Source organism: Danio aesculapii, chromosome 12, assembly GCF_903798145.1.
Source record: "Danio aesculapii chromosome 12, fDanAes4.1, whole genome shotgun sequence".
Lineage (NCBI taxonomy): Eukaryota > Metazoa > Chordata > Actinopteri > Cypriniformes > Danionidae > Danio > Danio aesculapii.
The window spans coordinates 14925757-14947067 of record NC_079446.1 but is presented as its reverse complement, the minus strand read 5'-3'; the positions used below and the strand labels follow the sequence as shown (position 1 = coordinate 14947067).

General features: G+C 37.8%; 1 protein-coding gene across 2 annotated transcripts in view; it reads left to right on the top strand.

Moving 5' to 3' along the window:
* stat5b (signal transducer and activator of transcription 5b) overlaps positions 1–21311 on the top strand; it is an 89877-nt gene that overhangs the window by 16308 nt on the left and 52258 nt on the right. For both annotated transcript variants that reach the window (XM_056469821.1, XM_056469822.1), the window contains exons 2-3: positions 6766–6901; positions 12348–12504. In XM_056469821.1, the coding sequence (XP_056325796.1) occupies positions 6774–6901; positions 12348–12504 (285 nt within the window). In that variant the 5' untranslated portion in view covers positions 6766–6773. The remainder of the gene's footprint in view (positions 1–6765; positions 6902–12347; positions 12505–21311) is intronic.

Below are 21311 nucleotides of genomic sequence, written 5' to 3'. Positions count from 1 at the left end.
ACGAGAGCTGTTTATCCGTTAGGAAAATTGACCGAACAGCAGTCTTGGTTTATCTGTTATTTCTCTCTATAATGTGAAGCCTTAAATGCATAATCTTAACATCCATGTCTGAGAAAGTTTTCCTACTGAATTATATTTGATGACAATATCTGTGGGTGTCACCATTCAAAATTAAAGCACAGCTTTTCACTTATAATGTCTTATTGCTTATCGTCATAAATTAAATAAGGATGCATGACAGCTGAGTGGTACTCAAATTAAACCCTGAAACTCTGACCAATGTGAGGAGAGTTTACTCGCAAGTGACTTGTTTTAGCTATTTTGGTCCATTTAGAAGCTTTGCCGTGTGAAAGCGAACCATACCAGGAACAAATTGTAAACTTTGTAACAATTTTAATATCCCTGTTTCAGAACAAAAGAATCTATTCACAGGTGTGAAAGCAACCTTAGAGAGAGAAACATCAGTCGCATAAGAGTCACATAGAACAAGATAAAACAAAACCTGAAAATAAATAGGCCTGTCTATAAAACAATACAAAGCTATACAATTATTTAACAAAATATATTATAACAATATAAGTATATGCTTACCTTTGGACTATTTTGAAATGAGAAAAATGGTTATAGCCTGTGGAAAATTACACATGTTTATGCAGTTTGAGGGAACTTTGATTTTAATTTTTTACTATGATTATTATATTAGTATAATTATTTATAATTGTAGTTCTAAGAGGAATAAACGGTGTCAGCGGGTATCGTCAGGTCACACTTAACAAAAATTATGAAATAAAAAATTGCAATCAGTGCTTCTTTAGTTTCTAGCTTATGTTCTTTTGTTCTCAACAGAAGAAAAAAATAAAACAACTTTGGAACAGGTGAAAGGTGAATAAATGATGACAGAATTAAAATTTTTTAAAGCTTTTTAAGCACATCAATTCAAATTTTATTTATTTGAATTGCATAAATATATTTCTTTTGATCATTTGTTTGTTAACGTGAATGCAAGATTTGCATTGTGCTATTAACATTACATCAGCTTACTACTTACCTGTGGAAAGGCTGTCATTAAAATCAGGGAACACCTTATTTCTGGGTTTGGGGCTTGTGAATACTTTTACTTGGACATCAGTGATCTAACGATTTGACTTAATCTAAATAAGACAATAATATGATTCAGGTGTTTACATGAGTTGCTTTTTGAATGTTATATTCATGATTCCCAATTACACGTTATAGCGCATAGATCCATTAATGTTATTGTGTCAACAGCCTATAAATGTTTCCTCCGCAGTTTGTGTCTGTGGTTCTTTAAGATAATCAAAAATCACTGTTTACATGGTAGAATCTTGATCAGAGTATTGTCTTAGTCATATTAAAATCACAATTTTGGTGTCCATGTAAACATACTCACTGAAAGTGCCAGATGATGTCACAAGCTGTCAAAGACAGTCCATTCCTCACCTTTAAGTTGATTTCATGAGCCCTCAAGTTTTATAAGTTTGACGTGTTTCCTCGCTTACACGCAACTTATGTAAAGCATCTGCTGCATGTTGGTGTGTCAGAATCCTTGCTTGTAAAATATAGCCAGTTTAGCCATACTTTAGAATGCTTAGTTTAAGCAAATTAGTTGAATGCGATCATGCGTGTTGATGAAGGGAGTCGCTCACCGCATGCACCGTACTGCGCGCTTTGCCTTCTATCTTTGCTGTTTAGAATTAAACGCATACTTATGTGTGCCTTTGATACAATCCCTGATGCTTACGTTCTTGTTGCAGCACCAGCGGCACTGGAATTAGGCACCAAAATGCATCAGTCCGGTGCATATTGGTTACAAAGGTACCAGTGCCAAAATGGCACTGGGTTTCGGTACCCAAGCCTATGTAAAACAAGGGTTGCATTCAGTATACATGTGTACCAACTACCAAACCGAAATTCCTGTACTGAAATGGGTTCCTACACATATGTATCGTCATGCCCCTACCAGACAGTGATGCAGGTACACACTCTTAATGGTGCATTTGTAGAATGTTGTGAGAACTGGTGGAGAAAGCTTACCCTTTTAAGTCGGTGAGGGAAGAGAAAGCTCTGTTGTTATTGTAAAGTGATATCATGTTAGTGGCCTAGGAGAGATCTTTCCCTTGTGCACAGTCGATGATCAGTAGATGTTGTTTAACAGGGTTTTCCTCATGTCCATCCCAACCTCCTTTGTCTTCTTCATGTTGAGGGGCAGGTTGTTTGCACCACACAGTCCAACCAGTTGTGCCACTTCCTCTTTGTAGGGCATTTATTGTTATTGCTGATGAAACCTACCACAGTTGTGTCATCCGCAAACTTGATGAAGTGGTTGAATCTAAACTTGCCAGGGCAGTTGTGAGTCATCAGTGTGAAGAGCCGTGGGCTTTATATCCTGTACTTAATGTGGCAGTGCCTAAGTTTCAGCGACATGAACTGACTGAGGACTTCCAAACACAGATGGAGGTGTCAAATCCAGGATCCAAATACAGGGAGAGGTGTTGAGGCACAACAGGTTTATTTTGCTAATGAGCTCTTGTAGGATTATTGTGTTGAAGTCAGAATTATTAGCCTTAATTTTTTTTCTTTTTTAAATATTTCCCAAATGATGTTTAAAAGAGCAAGGAAATTTTCACATTATTACTTATAATGTTTTTTATTCTGGAGAAAGTCTTATTTGTTTTATTTTGGCAAGAATTAAAGCAGTTTTTAATTTCTTAAGAACCATTTTAAGGTCAAAATTATTAGCCACTTTAAGCTATATTTTAACCATCATTATACAATAACTTGCCTAATTACCCTAACCTGCCTAGTTAACCTTATTAACCTAGTTAAGCCTTCAAATGTCACTTTAAGCTGTATAGAAGTGTCCTAAAAACTGTCTAGTAAAATATTATTTACTGTCATCACGGCAAAGATAAAAGAAATCACTTAGAAATTAAATTCAGTTAGAATTAGAAATGAGTCATTAAAACTATTATGTTTAGAGATGTGTTGAAAAAATCTTCTCTGTTAAACAGAAATTGTTGAAAAAAATAAACGGGGCTAATAATTCAGTTCAACTGTCAGACTTCAACTATAGCTTAAGTTAATGAAAGCATTGTTGATTCAATCACAAGTAACCATTGACAATGACTAGTGGTGTAACGGATCACAAATCTCACAGTTCAGATCACACTACATTTTTTGGGTCACGAATTGGACCATTTTTCGGATCAGCAAAAAAGGGAGGAGACAAATGTCATTTGGTGTCCATTTATACAAAAATATTACTGCAAAAACCATTGGTTTTAACAAACGTAACTTAGAACCTTAGAAACATTTAATAAAGAGAAAAATCAAAGAACCAGCTGAAAAAAAGGAAAATGTTCAATAAGAAAATTGTCTTTTCTACCGTTGCTAATGCTAAATATAGAAATCTTGTACAGCATATCATATTTATTTTCAGTTAATGATTCAACAATTCACACGTAAAACTTCATGTTCCATTATAGGTGGATCATTTTTGAAAACCTATTCAGTGACATAATTTTGATTTTTTTTGTCACCACCTATTGGTTAAACAATGTAATTGCTACAACATTCACCAGTGTCAAGTTCCAATAAAAGTTGATTTTAATCTTTACCATAAACACCAGTGTTTATATCTGAACTATAAACTGTTATCCCAGTACTTCTGTGTTATATAATTGTTTGTAACAGACTGAAAAGTGTAAAAACTGACTCTCTCGATCAAATGCAGATTTGAATGCAGCACATCGAAGGATTAATAAACATGCAAATCACTATCATTTATCATTTATGTTGCATGGGTTTGAATTGAGATCACAATCTTTTAATGTTTAATTGTGCAGTTTTACACTGAATGCATTAATGCAGGCTAAACAAACAGTGACAGAAAACACCTTTAATTATTAATCTAAGAAAGCATTTAGGTAGGGTCCCACCACAACTTTTTCCATCATCATTATATTTTACAGAGAAGCCAAAATGCTTTCATACATGTAATTTGAATTACGCGGCAGACAATCTCTCTGTAATTGTTATAAATGTTGGATTAACCTACAAGGGTCATGGGTGCTCCAAACTGTGGGTTGTGATTCGTTACACCCCTAACAATGACTAATGAATTTATAAATAATTGATTTCTTTTAATTATGTTTTACTCCTATTAGGCCTGACACTTTATTTTGCTATTTTAACATTTATGTATGCTGTGGTTTTTGTAAAATTTGTTTAACAAATAATTTAGAACATTGCAAGTAAATAAATTAGGTCTCTCTGAATAAATTTATAACTCAAAGGATCATGCTGAGCATGCAACGATAACTGGTTTCAAGGTTTACTGCAGTTTACCATGATTTGGAAAAGTCAGGGTTCTAGAACTGTTAAAAAATTTCTGTTATACCATTCCTATATACCATTCCCACATTTTCTATGTGTTTTATGGCAACAGTATCTCCAGCAGATAACAACCCTCCACATCAAAAGCTACCTGTCCATGATTCGTTAATCATCTGAAAAACAAATCCCTTACACACCAACATACCAGCATGCTCTGGACCTAAAGAGTGCAGTGGCTTACTTATATACAAAAAGAAAGATATCCAAAGATGCCTTTTCAAGTTGTAAGAAAAGAAAAAGAACATATCTTTAAAAAGAACATATTTTAGAGCTGTAATCACAATACCGCAATACTTTGAAATCGTTATGTCTTTATCCAGTTTTCATATTGTCAGAAACTTATACCAGCCCATGCCTAGATCATGCAGAATTAATCAATTGAAAAAAGTTATCATCCAACACATACAACAGTTTTTGTGGCTTAACCTGATGCCTGAATGTTGCTTTGAATTGAATAAAATTATTAAAATTACATTAAAGTACATTAGTGACAGTCACCAAAATGGCACAACTTGGATCAAAGCCTAAAAGGGACAGTTTCAAAGAGTTATAAAAAACTGTGTTGGGTATTTTGAGCTGCAACTTTACATACACATTCTAGGGTTATAAGAGACTTATTTTGTATCTTGCAGAAATGGGCATAATAGGTCCCCTTTAATGTGAAAGCAAGTTATGTTAATGATCAGATAAGTTTACTTGGCATGATGAGATTTAATGTCCTAGTAATACCTTTGGTAGTATCTTTTAGCCGCTTGTTATTAACTGCCTTTTCCAAGACTAGTAAAAGCTTTTTAAACGTCACAAGGAAGTACTACTCAAGTATTTGATATCTTAGAATAAAACTTTCTTTAAAATTCCCTTGACTTCAGGGCAATGAAAACAATAACATTTCAGGTCTTATTCAGGAAATCTATTACACCAAGTAAGAAAAAAATATATTTCTTGTCTTTTTTGGAAGCCTATCAGCTATTTTTGCAGTAGGGCTGAACAATATTGGAAAAATTTGATATTGTGATATTTTATTTTTCTGCAATAAATATTGCAATATGAATACAGTTTCACGAGACGGTTTGAATAGGGTATATGCAGAAGTATGCAGAAGCACTTTTAATTTTGCAGTATTCTGGGTCAAACGCTTTTGGTGAACTGTGTGCCGTTACAAAATTTTCTTTAAAAATCATCGATCTTTAACGATTCATGTACCTGATTGATATACGATATAAAGTGGGTCTCAGAATGTACAAGTAGCACTGGATCAAATTCATATGTTCGTGCCTTGTCTTTAAAATATGAACATTTAATTTACCCAAGTATTGCAGTTTCTGCTCTAGCCTACTGATACTGACGGCTCGTGTGTAAAACGCTTTTTATAATTTTACACTTGAAGAACTAAATGAATGATGAAGTCCATTTAACTGATTGTATTTTATTTACAATACAACATTGATGCTGTAAAAGGAATTGTATAAAATTGAAAAAGTCACATTAACATTTCACCGGAAGCTTATCTAATAAATGGGAAGAAACACTAGCTGTGCATGAACCCTATAGCTCTATTAACACTATTATAACAGTATTTAGGTTCAAAATTGAATAATCACAATGCAATGAAAATGCTTTTCTTTTTTTGCTTTATCGTGTTTAGTCCAAATATCTAAAAATTCTAACATCAAGTAAAAATATTGTTTATTTTTCACCTTTAAATTATCTGCCAATGCTGTAAGTAAAATAATCATGTTTTCACTTTGAAATGTAGATATTTGGACTAGAAGCAAGACAAAACAAGCATTCATTTTTTGCATTAATTGTATCAATTCTGTATAAATAATTAGATAAAAGAACATCATAATTTTTTGTGCTCAAATATTCTAAACTGTCTAGAAATGCTCTGTCACAGGCCTTAGAAACACATGCAAATTATAAACCTTTACTCAATTATGGTAAGCAGTGACTCTCCAAATCACGTGTTCTGTAGCTCTTGGTCAACTATAATTTAGACTCAGCATTGCATATCTTGCGATCTGACTATTGAAGATGCACGCATTGCGATATCGATGCTGAAACGATATATTGTGCAGCCCTAATTTGCAGAAAACATAGAATTCCGTGCAGGATCCAGTAAGAAGTTGGGAAGTATTCCAATCTGAATGCAGTCAGTGCCTATTGTTTCATATATTATTTGGCAATTATACTTGTATACTAATGAGTGCACATAAATGGATAGATGCTGCTTCGGTTGATTTATCTAGCCCAGGAAACAGAAGGTGAAATCAAGTGCATTTCATCATGGGATGAAGTTTTCATGCCATTCTTATTGATACCAAAACACATCTCTCTCTTTATGTTCAGAGCCAGGCATGGCGCTGTGGATTCAGGCACAGCAGCTTCAGGGGGACGCCCTCCATCAGATGCAATCCCTCTATGGCCAGCACTTCCCCATTGAGGTGCGCCACTACTTGGCACAATGGCTAGAGGCTCAGCCATGGTGAGTGTCTCTATGCAGACTCTGTTCCAGAATCAAAATTAAAATGTGGATGTAATATGCAAGCAAGGCTTCACAAGATGTACACCGACAGATTTACAGGATAATACGAATGTCACATAATAACACATAATTTTCTAATAAATATGTTAGACTTTGCAAATCTGAAAGTGAATGCTTCATCTAATTGTGGTTTTCCTAAAAATTTGCAGCAAGTACATGGCCAAGTACACTGAAAAACAATATATCATAGCTCTTAATGAGACAAAGGTGCTTTATTCCGCTGCCACTTGGATGCTTATTACACAGCTAAAAGTCACAAAATAAATTGGTCACAACACAAACAACTGAAGAAACGCGCGGTGTGGGAATATAAATTTATATTCCCAAGTAATGCAAAGTGTCAGTTTCACAGCATGGCTGTGTAACTTGTTTTCTCTTTTCGGTCAACTGGTCAGGCGGTTTCTGTCTCCAGAACATAATTTGCGGGTCATGCTTTCATGCTACAGAAACCATTTTGTTGATTAACTTGTGTGGTCAGTAGCTGGGCCGGTTTCTACACCTATATGCCAATTTACCCTGCTGACTCCAAAACTGAATTTGCATGCTTTGTTTAGCCATTTCCCCACCTCCTAAAACATTATAGACAGAACAGCTTTGTCTCAAATCAGACTTGTGTTAAAACTCGCAGACTGCAGACCTCCAATAGGCTCTGCAGACACATGGACTTCTCGAAGACGCTGTTTGACTGCAGATTAACCAACACGTCTCAATAAAGGAATTCTGCTTGTTTCGAGTCTCCTGGACTGGGTTTTCTTCTATATTCACTCATTTATTTTTTTACAACAGCAGCTAATTGTTCACAACACAAACGACTGAAGAAACGCGCTGCAAATTGGTCACAACACAAACAACCAGGGAAACGCGCTGCAAAATGGTCACAACACAAACACTGAAGAAACGCACAGCAAATTGGTCACAACACAAATAACTGAAGAAACGCGCAACAAATTGGTCACAACACAAGCAACTGAAGAAACACGCAGCAAACTAGTCACAACACAAACACTGAAGAAACCCACTGCAAATTAGTCACAACACAAACAACTGAAGAAAGGTGCTGCAAATTGGTCACAACACAAATAACTGAAGAAACTCACTGCAAATTGGTTACAACACAAACAACTGAAGAAACGCACTGCAAATTGGTCACAACACAAACAACCGAAGAAACGTGCAGCAAATTGTTTACAACACAAACAACTGAAGAAACGCGCAGCAAATTGGTCACAACACAAACAACTGAAGAAACGCACAGCAAATTGGTCACAACACAAACAACTGTGGAAACTCGCTGCAAATTGGTCACAACACAAACACTGAAGAAACGCACTGCAAAGTGGTCACAACACAAACAACTGAAGAAACGCGCAACAATTTGGTCACAACACAAATAACTGAAGAAACTCACTGCAATTTGGTCACAACACAAACAACTGAAGAAACGCGCTGCAAATTGGTCACAACACAAACAACTGAAGAAACGCGCTGCAAATTGGTCACAATACAAACAACTGAAGAAACGCACTGCAAATTGGTCACAACACAAACAACTGAAAAAACGCGCTGCAAATTGGTCATGTTTTTGGGTCCCCAAGAAACATTTCCGTTGTGTCACGTGGATATTTGCAAGTGTTGTGACCAATTTGCAGTGCATTTCTTAAGTTGTTGTTGTTGTGACCAACTTGCAGTGTGTTTCTTTAGTTGTTTGTGTTGTGACCAATTTGCTGCACGTTTCTTCAATTGTTTGTGTTGTGACCATAGACTGTAAAATATATGGACGTAGTATCCGTGACGTCACCCATAGGTTTCTGAAGAGCGCAATGAAGCTACAAGTAGGCGCGGCCAACCGTTGCCATTTTGTTCGCGCGTCATCGCACCGACGGCAGGATACCAAACAAGGGCAAAAAGGCGGAGAGCATTAACTGCTGTAAACCCACACACTCACACACACACTTCACCAGCGCACGCGTGTCTCTCTATAGGCAGCTTTTCTGTGCATTTTACATCTCAGATAATGATCTCGCAAAAGATATGTGAACGATTCATATTACTTACACATGCATATTCTGAATATATGTGAAAGACATGTTACACGCGTCTACAGACAGTTCACACATACATACGCACACACACACACACACACACACACACACACACACACACACAATGGCGATCTCTCTTAAAGTAGCCGCACCCCATTTTCACTCGTTACAGACACTTGTCAGATTTTATTTTAGAGAGCGGGCATGAGGTTGACTGACTGTTTACACAGCACAAAAGCGCATGCTTGTACGGCGTGACGTGGAGCCGATCCACGAATCGCAGCACATTATGACACATGACCAATCAGAGTCACTTGAGGGCGGGCCTTTCAGAGGAACTAGGAAATATGACAGTCATTTTCATGTTAGCTGAGTAGCAGTATATAATCAAAGTGAGATTTATGAATAAAATAACGTGATTTCCTCCAAGTGAAACATGAGCACACATTGCTTTGCATCTTATAAACACAACCAAGCCTAAAATTACATTCTGGACCACCCCTGTAATTTTACAGCTGATAACCCTGACGAGCTATATTTTGCTAAAACTACTGCCTGGATTTACTTTAAGCCTCATTCACACTACGAGCGACTCGCAGCGGCAAAGAAACAGGGACCCATCATTTCAACAGAGAGCGAGTGACTTCTGATGACCTCCGTCTATGCGAGCGACAGAGACCGTTGGCGACCAGATGGGCGAGTCGAGCGATGCGACAAAGTTGAGAATCCTTCAACTTTATGCAAATGAAGAAATGATTTTCGGCAGCCAATAGGAGCACCAGTAAAGCTTACGTGATCCTCGCTCCTGCAGAGACCAGTTGTATTCTCCAGGCTGTAGACCTACACAGACCTGCATTTGCAGCAGGTCATCACCCAGAGCGACAGGCAGCTACAAAGTGGCTGCTAGTATGAATAAGGCATTATTCCTTACTTAACTGCTATTTAGTTGACAAGAAGTACAAATAAAAGTTTTCTTATGTCTTGGAACAATTGTGTTCTTAAAATGTATACAATGAAAGATTTTTTTAAACGGATATACAGGGTTCATATACGGTCATGAAAAATCTGGAAAAGTCATGGAATTTTGACAAGGCATTTTCCAGGCCTGGAAAAGTTTTGGAAAAATAGAAAAATCCACAAAGTTTTGGAAATGTCATGGAAAACAAATATCTATATTCTTGAGTAAAGGTTACACTGTTTCCTCTAGGTTTTTTTCCAGCTGTGGCGGCAGGCCTTTTGCACAGATCTACCAACTACCATGAGTGCAGTATTACAAGTCGAGATTGCATTTATGTACAGTAGTACGAGCATGCGAATCTCTTTGCTTGCGTGCCGATTTCCTCTGTTTGTGTACAAAACTTCTTGCACGCCCTCAAATATATGCTGATCAAGTGCAGATTTTCTTGTGTGTTCTCAAATAAACACTGCTGAAGTGCAATTCAGCGCATTTATTTGTGAGTATATCTACAACATTTATTAGATTGGCTAGGAATATTTATAAATGTGTCCAATAGACCTACAGACAACAATAATGCGTCCTGAAGTAAAGTGAAACAGCCATTACCTCCAGATAAAGTCTTTGTTTGCTGTATGCAGAGCCATAGACCTTTATCTATAAAGTATAATTATGGAAACTGTGTTCATCCTAACTGAAAGCTACGTCGTGTTTGCTGGCCTCATGCATCATGCACCTGTCAGTCAGCATGTCACCTTAAAGGGTTAAACAAATAACGCACAACACTACTACGGTTACAGAAAAGTTTTTTATAATTGTCTTACCATTTAATATGTTTTGGTGCGATTTATAACCCGCTACTAAAAAAAAAAAAGACTGAATGTGAAGCTGTAATGTAGCTGTGGCGGGATGATTTTTGGTGTGGCACCCTGCCATGGAAGAACGAATGTAGCGGAAATCTTTGGTTAGTTGGCCAAGGACAGATAGAAATCAGGACAATCACATACTCTCACATTATTAGTGCGGTGTAAGCATTATCTAAATCATTTTTACACAAATATAAATTGAAGCTAAATAAATTGCTGCATGTTTTACGATATGCTGTAGTAAATTTAAACATGCATTTTTTTTTCTTTTACCATGAATATTTAGACATTGCATGAAACATTAGGTCTTGAAAAAATTATGGAAAAGTCATAGAATTTTAGTAGTAAAAATGTGTATTGTTTCCTCTGGGATTTTTTTCCAGCTGTGGCAGCAGACTCTGTTGGGCCTTTTACACACATCTACCAACCACCTGTGATGTTATTTCAATGACAAATGTCGTGAGAGCAGTAATACAAGTTGAGATTGTATTTATGTAATACGAGCATGCAAATCTCTTTGCTTGCGTGCCGATTTCCTCTGTTCGTGCACAACTTCTTGCACACCCTCAAATATACGCTGCTTAAGTACAGATTTTCTTGTTCACTCTCAAATAAACATTGCTGAAGTGTGATTTAGTGCGTTTATGTAACAAGTATGTCTCCAACATTTATTAGATTTGCTAGGAATATTTATCTCCAATAGACCTCTCAAGCAGCATTAATGTGTCCTGAAGTAAAGTGAAACAGCCATAAACTCCAGCAAGATAAAGTCATCTATACATTTTAAAATATCATGTATAATTATGGAAACTGTGTTTATCTTAACTGAAAGCTATGCCTTGTTTGCGCACATCACGCACCTGTCAGTCAGCCAGCATGTCACCCTAAAGGGTTAAACAAATGACGCACAGCACTACTATGATTACAGAAAAGTTTGCGCTGTGATAATCCACTAACCTTTTAACACATTTTGGTGAGATTATATCCTGATATTAAAAAAAACACAATGACTGAATGTTTGGAATGAGTATTAATGTAGCAGTGGCGGGGTGAATTTTTCTTTTTGTTTTTTTCTTTTAAATTGGATTTTTTTACTTTTCCCTAAATACTTGGACCATTGTCATAAGTTATTTTGTTGGATTAGCTCCAGATTTGGCTTTAGTACTGACTAATCACAAATATAGTATTGTAAAGCATCCAATAGAAAATCTAAATGTAAAAAGACATTTGTGAGGGGTGTACTTATATATGCTCTATATTTTAGTTGGTGAAAGACTTTGATTCTTTGGGATTTTACTTTAAGAAATGTTATTTTTATTTGTTTGACTATTCTCTCATGGCATGCTTGTCATTGAAAACACTCAATCTTTTTTTTTTATTTGTCACTTAAATTAAGGTTTAGGAGAATTAACAGAACACAGCTTTATTTTTATTTTACTTTTTCTGAACTGAGGTTAAATTAAGTTTGTGGAATTTCGCAGTAGGGCATGAAATGTACTGAAGTGTGTTTATATGGTGTGCAGGGATGCCATAGATCTGGAGAACCAGCAGGATGAGTTTAAAGCCAAGCGTCTGCTGGATGGTCTGATCCAGGAGCTGCAAAAGAAAGCAGAGCATCAGATGGGTGAAGATGGCTTCCTGCTAAAAATCAAACTTGGCCATTATGCCACACAGCTGAAGGTATGAGAACCAGATGACAACATGTGAAGACCAAACAAACATGAAACACAACGTACCTTTAGAACTGAGGTCCAGTGAGTCTCAGTCTTCTCTTATAGTAGAGGTTACTTGATCCTTCAGAAATCATACTAATAATCTGCTAGCTTTCTCAGTTATTTTTTCAGTTATTGATTGTACTCAGTTAAGAATTTCTCCTTAATATTTTTTGGTAAAAACCATGCCACATTGTTTCAGGATTCTTTACATAAAAAAATATTAAGCCCTAAAAATATTTAATTATATGGAATAAATCACTTTAAAACAGGGGTCTCAAATTCAATTTACCTGGGGGCAGCTGGAGGCAGAGTCTGGGTGAGGCTGGGCTGCATGAGGTTTTCCACAAGAAATTAATGATATTATTAATTATAAATTTTTAATTTGTTAATTTTTTCATCTTATTTTGTGTTAAAAAATAAAAATAAAGAGATTTGAGAAGAGAAAATTTTTAAACACAAATTAAGATGAAAAATAAAAAATTTATAAGAAAATAATAATATCAGTAATAAATAGTAATAATAATAATTATAATTAGATTTACTGTTATCCGTTGTGCTGTTGTTACAGGAAAAAGAAGCAACACTGTGTTGTTGTCATTTGTTTTGACTACTTTTACATCATATAGAAATATAGGTAATGTTTATTGTGTGAGGCAATGCAAATACAATGCAGGCAAAGTGATGCAAATGACCCACAAATAACGGTGCGACTCTATAATTGGTCCGGGTTACTGGGGACTCTTATTGCAGATGGACAGATGTCGATGTGTGACTGCAGATGACAACATTAGGCTGCATTGAGTTCCTCACTTTTCTTTTATCCCGCTGCGAATGCATCAATTTGATTTCTTTTCTGCTCCCTGCGCGCGAAACAATAAAAAAAAAAACAACAACCAATGAGAGTGACGCGTAAACGCAAGAAAGAAGATTGGTTGAAAATATTGTTCAGGACCAATAGTTAAACATGAATTTTGCTTTAACTAGCGCATGACTACCATCCTGCGTGCGCATGCTTATGGTACGCACAAACAATCCACACAGCATTCGCTGCAGTCATTCTCTCTCTCTCTCTCTCTCTCTCTCTCTCACTCTCACAAACACACACACAAACACATATACTGTATACACTCACGCACACACACACACACACACACACTTGCACTTGCAATTAAAATAAATACAGGAAAGAAAAATACAAATATCTGACATTTCCCAGAACAGGATCCAGCAAGATCTGGCTTAAATTAAGCACTCATTTTTATACATTTATATATTTATAATTTCCCGCTGGGCAGCAACTTAATTTGTTTGGAAGTGTTGTGAATGAAGCATGCTTGGAGGAATGTCTGCGTGTGCTCAATAGAAACGAGGCAGCCAGCAGGCATGGGAGAAAGCACTCCATGGCAACGCTGCTGTAAAGTCCAGCCGATGTCCCGCCCCCGAGAGCCATACACCCCACCGTGATTGGTGGGTTAATTCAGCTCCGCACACAAAACTGTAGTGCTACACATTCAAATTAAGGCGGGCGCCACAAACTATCGCAATTGGCTCACTGGCTCCGAGTTTGAGACCCCTTCTTTGAAATAAATTCAAATAAAAACGTTTATATTAAATTATAATAATGTTTGACAATATTACTTTTTACTGCATTTTTATACTTTATTTTTATTTCTTTTTTAAGGAAGAAAAAGGAAAAGAAAAAATACAAATAATAAATATTAATAAAAAATACAGAAAAAACTGTAACACCTCGGAACTTAAATGAACAGTTGACTGGTCACATATTTCCTTAAAGGTCACATTAAAAAAATACATATACAGATCAGTTTACACTGTGTAAAAGCACGTTGAACGTTAAATACTATATACAACAATTCAGATTTTGTAGGGGGTTCGAGTTGTAGCCACTTTCGAGTTACAGTTTTCTTACTGGTTGCTAAAAGTATTTTTAATAAATATTTGTCTTTTACCATTAAGTTGATTGCAATATTTCCCAGGTAAATTATAGTAAAAGAAAAGTCCACTCCATCACCAAAAATATTTCGTATTACTTGCATTACATCCTGCCAGTATGACAGAATCAGAATCTGGGCAATGGCTGGGCAACTCCAAAATATGTGAAAATGGTTTGCTAATTCTTCTCCACATTTCCTCCAGCACTGTCCTGTGTCCTTCGCCCATGTTTGCATGCATGTTAACTTAGGGGTTATAAAGTATCTGGTAACATTCTTCTAGCAAAAATCTTGCCACATACCAGAGTTGGAAGAGGTGGCTTGTACTGAGCAGATATTAAACCAATCTTCCTCTGAGATAACTAAGTTGGATTCTCTCTCCCATTTTAGTCTGATGTCATTTGTTGAGTGTTCCTTGGTGAATAGGATGGAAGAATAGAATTTTGAAACGATTCTCCTATTGTCTTTGCTCTTATAGATGTCAATAACTAAATCAATTAAGTTGGGGGGGGGGGGGTTCTCCAAACATCTAATCTCACTATTAAAGTAGGTCCTGGTTTGCAGGTACCTAAAGAAATTATTTGTCAAATTCCGTATTTGAGCAAATTGAACTAAAAGTAGTGATGCCAAGCCTATCCGCTTGTTAAGTGTGGCGTCAAGCAAAGCAGCTTCCGGGTCCGGGTGTTCTATCAAACTGTATGGGGAGACTCATCAAATGGTAAGAATAAACGTTTACAAAGCGCTGTAAAACTTTCGAAAATCACAATCGCAATTTATTTATCCATGCCTAATGTCCGATGGCCAGAAAGTGATAAATTTTTCTAGAAATTCAGGGTTCATACGGTAATGAAAAACCTGGAAAAGTCATAAAAGTCTTAATTTTCATTGTCTCTATTCTATAATGCATCTCTAAAGGCAACTGAGACCATCAGTCTATATCAGATTTTATACTCTTATTTATAGGGCTATAATTACTATCAAATAATTGTGTAGTATATTTAGTTATTTTAATATCTAAGTACTTAATACTTATTGAATTCCATTTGAAATTAAATTTATTCTGCATATGTTTCTGAGGGAAATAATTAAAGCTTAAAGAGCATATTGTAGGTTAAAAAACAATAAAAAAAAGGTAGAATCATTTGTGAAAATGCTCTATAATACCATAAAAGACCATATTAAAATGTTTTACAAAGCGCAAGGGCACAGATTTTAAAGAAAACGTGTCTGTTTTCCCACTTCCGGAAAGTCCGCTTTTTTTTCTAACCACCCCGGTGACATCAGGTCAGGGACTTATTTGACAGGCGCGCACTGTTTACAGTGAGGCAGAGTAGCATGTTGCAGAAACGGTTGTTAGTTTTGGCGTAATTTATCATCATCGTGGTATATTATTGCGTTTATGGGAACTGCACAAACTCCAGCCTGTCAGCATATCAAGTCCACAAGTTTCCCGTTGCTATTTTGGTTCGTGAAATGAGATGATTCCGTTAAGACTAAAAGCTGACGCGAAAACGGCGAAAAACACTCCTGGATTAGTCGGAGATGCAGCTTGATGAAAACGAGAACTGTACACGGTAAGACAACTCTTTTTTTCTTTTATATTTTTCAACTTTCAAGTCAGTAAGCATGATTATTTTAGTCATTTGAAGCAACACGATGTGTTTATGTTGGAGTAGCCGACAGTATAACACTGCTGCTAGCTTGTATTGTTAAGCATATTAAATATACTTTTTTAAAGCGTGTAAAAATGTAAGCATATGATAAGACAGCTAGTACTATCAGTTTGCTAATATAATAAATGTCTTGTATAGTTACAGCGTTGCGACTTTGTTTGCTCAGCTAATACATAATTTATTGTCATGTGGTGTGATTATAAGTCTTTGGGAGACAGTGATGCTGACCCGGAGCTGAAGGCTTTCTCTCCACACCCCTCTCGCTCAACTGTGCTTCACTGTGGCTCACAGAGTAACCTCAACTAAGGTAAAGTTGATTTTATATTCGCACATTTGTTTGGTGACAGCTTGTGACACCCTCTCTGTATTGTTTACCATGGTACTTTGAATATAATGACTGAAATCACACGAGGGCGCTGCTCTAGTGGCGACCAGCAGTAGGTGCTTTGCAGCACGAGTTGTTCCATGTATACTCGTTTATACACGTTTTAGTTTGCACGTTTTGTAATGATTTTAATGATAAAGTTAAAGGACTTTTAAACTTTTGGCAAGAGACATTCATATGTGAAAAGATGTATGTGTTTTATATGATCATCTGGCTGTGTATTACCGGTGTAGTGTTGTGTCAATGGCCTCACACAACAAACAGATTGAGGTATTCTCGAGAGTTCCTGCTCGGATTCAGAGGGACGCACCGCAACTTGATTGAGTCAGTGGATTATAGTTTGGACTGTCTTCTTGATCGTTCCAGGCTGGATTTGGGCTTACGAAGACTGATGAATGGCCTTGTTGAGAAGAGGCCCTCGCGGGAACCACGGCTTAAGAAACGGGGAAAGAAAGGATGTGTGAGTGCGAAATAAAAACTTGGTGAAAAAGAACCGCATCCCACTCCCAACTATACTTCTGGCGAACGTCCAATCTCTGAAGAATAAGACCAATGAATTACAGGCTAACATTCGTCATCTCTGAGAGTATAAAAATGATTGCATTTTGGCACTGACCGAGACATGGCTTACTACACAGGACACAGACTCCTCACTGGCATTGGACAGTTTTGATGCACCTGTTCGGCTTTAACGGGACTGTGAGGTAACGGGTAAAAGTTGGGGCGGTGGTGTTTGCCTATACATCAATCGAGGGTGGTGCACAAACGCGACCGTGAGAGAAAGAGTATGCTCTCCAGACATAGAACTGTTGTCTGTGTCATTAAGACCTTTCTATCTGCCAAGAGAATTTCCACAGATTTGTATTACTGTTGTCTACATACCTCCGAAAGCAAATAATATAAATGTCGCAGAAACTGTTAGTAAAGTCTTAATGAATTTGAAACTAATCTCACCGGATGCTCCGATGCTCCAACTTTGTTCTTGGGGATTTCAATAATTGTGACCTCAGGAAAACATTGTGTGGTTTTTACCAGTATGTAAATTGTCATACAAGATATGACAAGACATTGAATCTCTGTTATGGATCGATTAAAGGGGCAATGAAAGCTGTCCACCAGTCGGCTTCTCTGACCATAACGTGGTGCACCTCCTCCCAGTATATAAATCTGTGTTGAGGCGGAAGAGGGAAATTAAGGTATGGTCAGAGGATAATTCACTTGCCCGTCAGGGTTGTTTCGACTGTACAGATTGGTCTGTTTTTAAAGAGACATCTGAAAGTATTGATGAACTCACAAAAGTAGTGTGTGACTACGTATCTTTTTGTACAGATATGATTATTCCTCACAAAACTGTTATTGACTTTCCTAACAACAAACCCTGGCTGTCGAATGACACAAAATCTCTCCTGCAAAGTAAACAAAAATATTTTGAACAGGGTGATATGAGCGCAGTTAAGCAATTAAAAAAGGCAGTGAGAGTGCAAATAAATACGGATAAAATTAGGTATAAGGATAAAATTGAGAAAAAGTTGAGCAGCAATAATTTAAGATCAGTCTAGCAAGGTGTGAAGACAATGGCTGGGTGTAAAGAAGATAGAGGGGGCATTGAAATCAATTTAAATGGTTTTAGTTCTGTGAGTGAGTTTGCTGAGGAATTAAATATATTTTATTTAAGGTTTGATGAGGATGATTTTAAGTCAGAAAATGAGATTTTAAAACACCACCTGTCTTGTAGTAAATCCGTAAACATTAGTAGGACTCAGGTCAAAGACCTCTTTCAGAAAATTAATACTAAAAAAAGCCTGGGCCCAGACAATATTGATGGTAGAGTGCTACATACGTGTGCTGAACAGCTTTCTGAAATATTTCATTACATTTTTTCTCAGTCTCTTATGTTACAACAAGTTCCTGAAATTTGGAAAAAATGTGTTATCGTTCCTATAGCCAAAACTAAGTTTCTCCGGGAGTTAAATGGTTTCAGACCTGTTGCCCTTACCTCATTAGTAATGAAGTGTTTCGAGAGAATTATTAAAGGTTAGATTTTACTGCAGTCAAAGGACAAATTTGATCCATTGCAGTTTGCATTTAGAAAGAGTAGGGGAGTTGAAGATGCCCATCTTACACTGTTGAATTACCTGTTTAATCACCTGGAAAAGCCTAAGACCCATGCCATTTTGTTGTTTATTGATTTGTCTTCTGCTTTTAATACTATGAAGCCACATTTGTTGGTTGAGAAATTAATTTCTCTTTTTAACTTGGATTTTAATATTTGTGGATGGATTCTGGATTTTTTAGTAGGACGTCAGCAGTGTGTCCTACTAAAATGTCAATGGTACTCTTTCTAACTTTCAGTATTGTTCCACTGGGTCCCCTCAAGGTTGTTGCCTCTCACCTCTTCTGTTCATCATGTATACTAATGATTGCCGGAGTATGTACAGGAACTGTCATATCATAAAATATGCTGATGATTCGGTGATTGTGAGTCTCCTCCACGATCAGGATTTGGGGCATGGTCCTGTTGTGGAAGAATTTACTTCCTGGTGTAATAGATTTTTTCTCCAGTTGAATGTAAATAAAACAAAAGAAATTGTGATAAATTACAGGAAGGCCTCCCCTACCCCCAGCATAACAAATATTAAAGGCTTGGACATTGAAATTGTGGACACACATAAATATTTAGGGGTTGTTATTGACCTCATCAAGATGGTGCCGCGGATGGCCGCTTCGGTGTGGGGCTCTCCAGTGTTTGCACTGTTTTGTTAGTCTGTCCTGTTTTATGTTTATCAAACACGATCAGTTACACCAGGGACGAGCTGCTGAACATTCGGCAGTGCACACCAACTAATCAAGAACTGGATTTTGATTTTTGTGGCGTTTTGCGGAACATTGTAGTCGGCGGAGCAGACGCATTGTGGAAACGCTACAAGACGAGCAAGCGTGGGAAGCAAGCCGGCGCGCTCGTCAGGCTAAGACAGCGCGGCTTCAGAACGGCGCTGCCCAGCATCCACCTGGCGAATCTCCGCTCTCTTCCTAACAAAATGGACGAACTACTTCTGCTCGCATGCAAAAACAAGAACTTTAACAACTCTGCTGTCCTGTGTTTCACGGAAACCTGGCTAAACGAAGCCATTCCGGACAGCGCATTAAACCTACCGGACTTTCAGCTGTACAGAGCAGATCGCGATACGGAGTCAACGGGCAAAACGCGCGGTGGTGGGACATGCTTTTACATCAACAGAAGGTGGTGTACGGATGTAACTGTGTTAAAGAAGATGTGCTGTCCTGATGTGGAAGTGCTTTTCATTAACTGTAAGCCGTTTTATTCACCAATAGAATTTTCCTCGTTCATTCTCGTCTGTGTTTACATTCCACCGCAAGCACACGTGAGTACTGCGCTGCAACAGCTGGCTGATCTGATCACAGAGACAGAACAACAACACCCGGACTCTGTTTTTATCATACTTGGGGACTTTAATCAGGCAAAACTCACACATGAGCTGCCTAAATTCAAACAGCACATTACATGCCCCACCAGAGGCAATAACATTTTGGACCATTGCTACACCACAATAAAGGATGCATATCGCTCCGTCGCCAGAGCAGCTCTAGGACTCTCCGATCACTGCCTGGTTCATCTTATACCAACTTACAGGCAAAAACTTAAAACTACTAAGCCAGTATTAAGGACTGTCAAGAGATTGACCAACGACACAGAGCAGGTCTTACAAGCCTGTTTTGAATGCACTGACTGGAATGTTTTTGAAGCTGCAGCCACAGATCTGGACGAGCACAGAGACTGTAACATCATACATCAGTTTCTGTGAGGAGTTATGCATCCCTACCAGGACCTACTTGTCATTTAACTATGATAAACCATGATTCACACTAAAACTCAGACAGCTTCTTCAGGCCAAAGAGGATGCTTACAGGAGTGGTGACAGGATCCTGTACAATCAGGCCAGGAACACATTGACAAAGGAGATTGGTGTGGCTAAGAAAAGCTATGCCAAAAAGCTGCAAAACCAGTTTTCAGCTAACGACCCTGCATCAGTGTGGACAGGCTTAAAAGGTTTCACTAATTACAAGACACCGTCCCCCAGTATCGACAGCAATAAACATATTGCAAACGAGCTGAATATGTTCTACTGTAGGTTTGACACCTATGACCAGACACCTCACACCCACCCGGACCATCTCCCTACACAGCCATCAACACCACATCAACACAGCCCGGACCATTTCCCTACATGGCCATCAATACCACATCAACACAGCCCGGACCATCTCCCTACACAGCCATCAACACCACATCAACACAGCCCGGACCATTTCCCTACACGGCCATCAATACCACATCAACACAGCCCGGACCATCACCCTACACAGCCATCAACACCTCCAGCCATCTTCCTCTCCCCCCCTGCTCTTCAGATCAGTGAGGATAATGTGCCTCAGATCTTCAGTAAACAGAAGAGAAGGAAAGCACCAGTGCCAGATGGTGTCTCACCAGCCTGTCTGAGAACCTGCGCTGACCAGCTGGCTCCCATTTTCTCACATATCTTCAATAGATCACTGGAACAGCACAAAGTTCCATCCTGCTTTAAGCGCTCTACTATCATCCCAATCTCGAAGAAGCCAAAGATCACAGGACTCAATGACTACAGACCTGTGGCCTTAACATCTGTGGCCATGAAGTCATTCGAAAGACTGGTGCTAGCATATCTGAAGGACATCACTGGACCCCTGCTGGACCCCCTGCAGT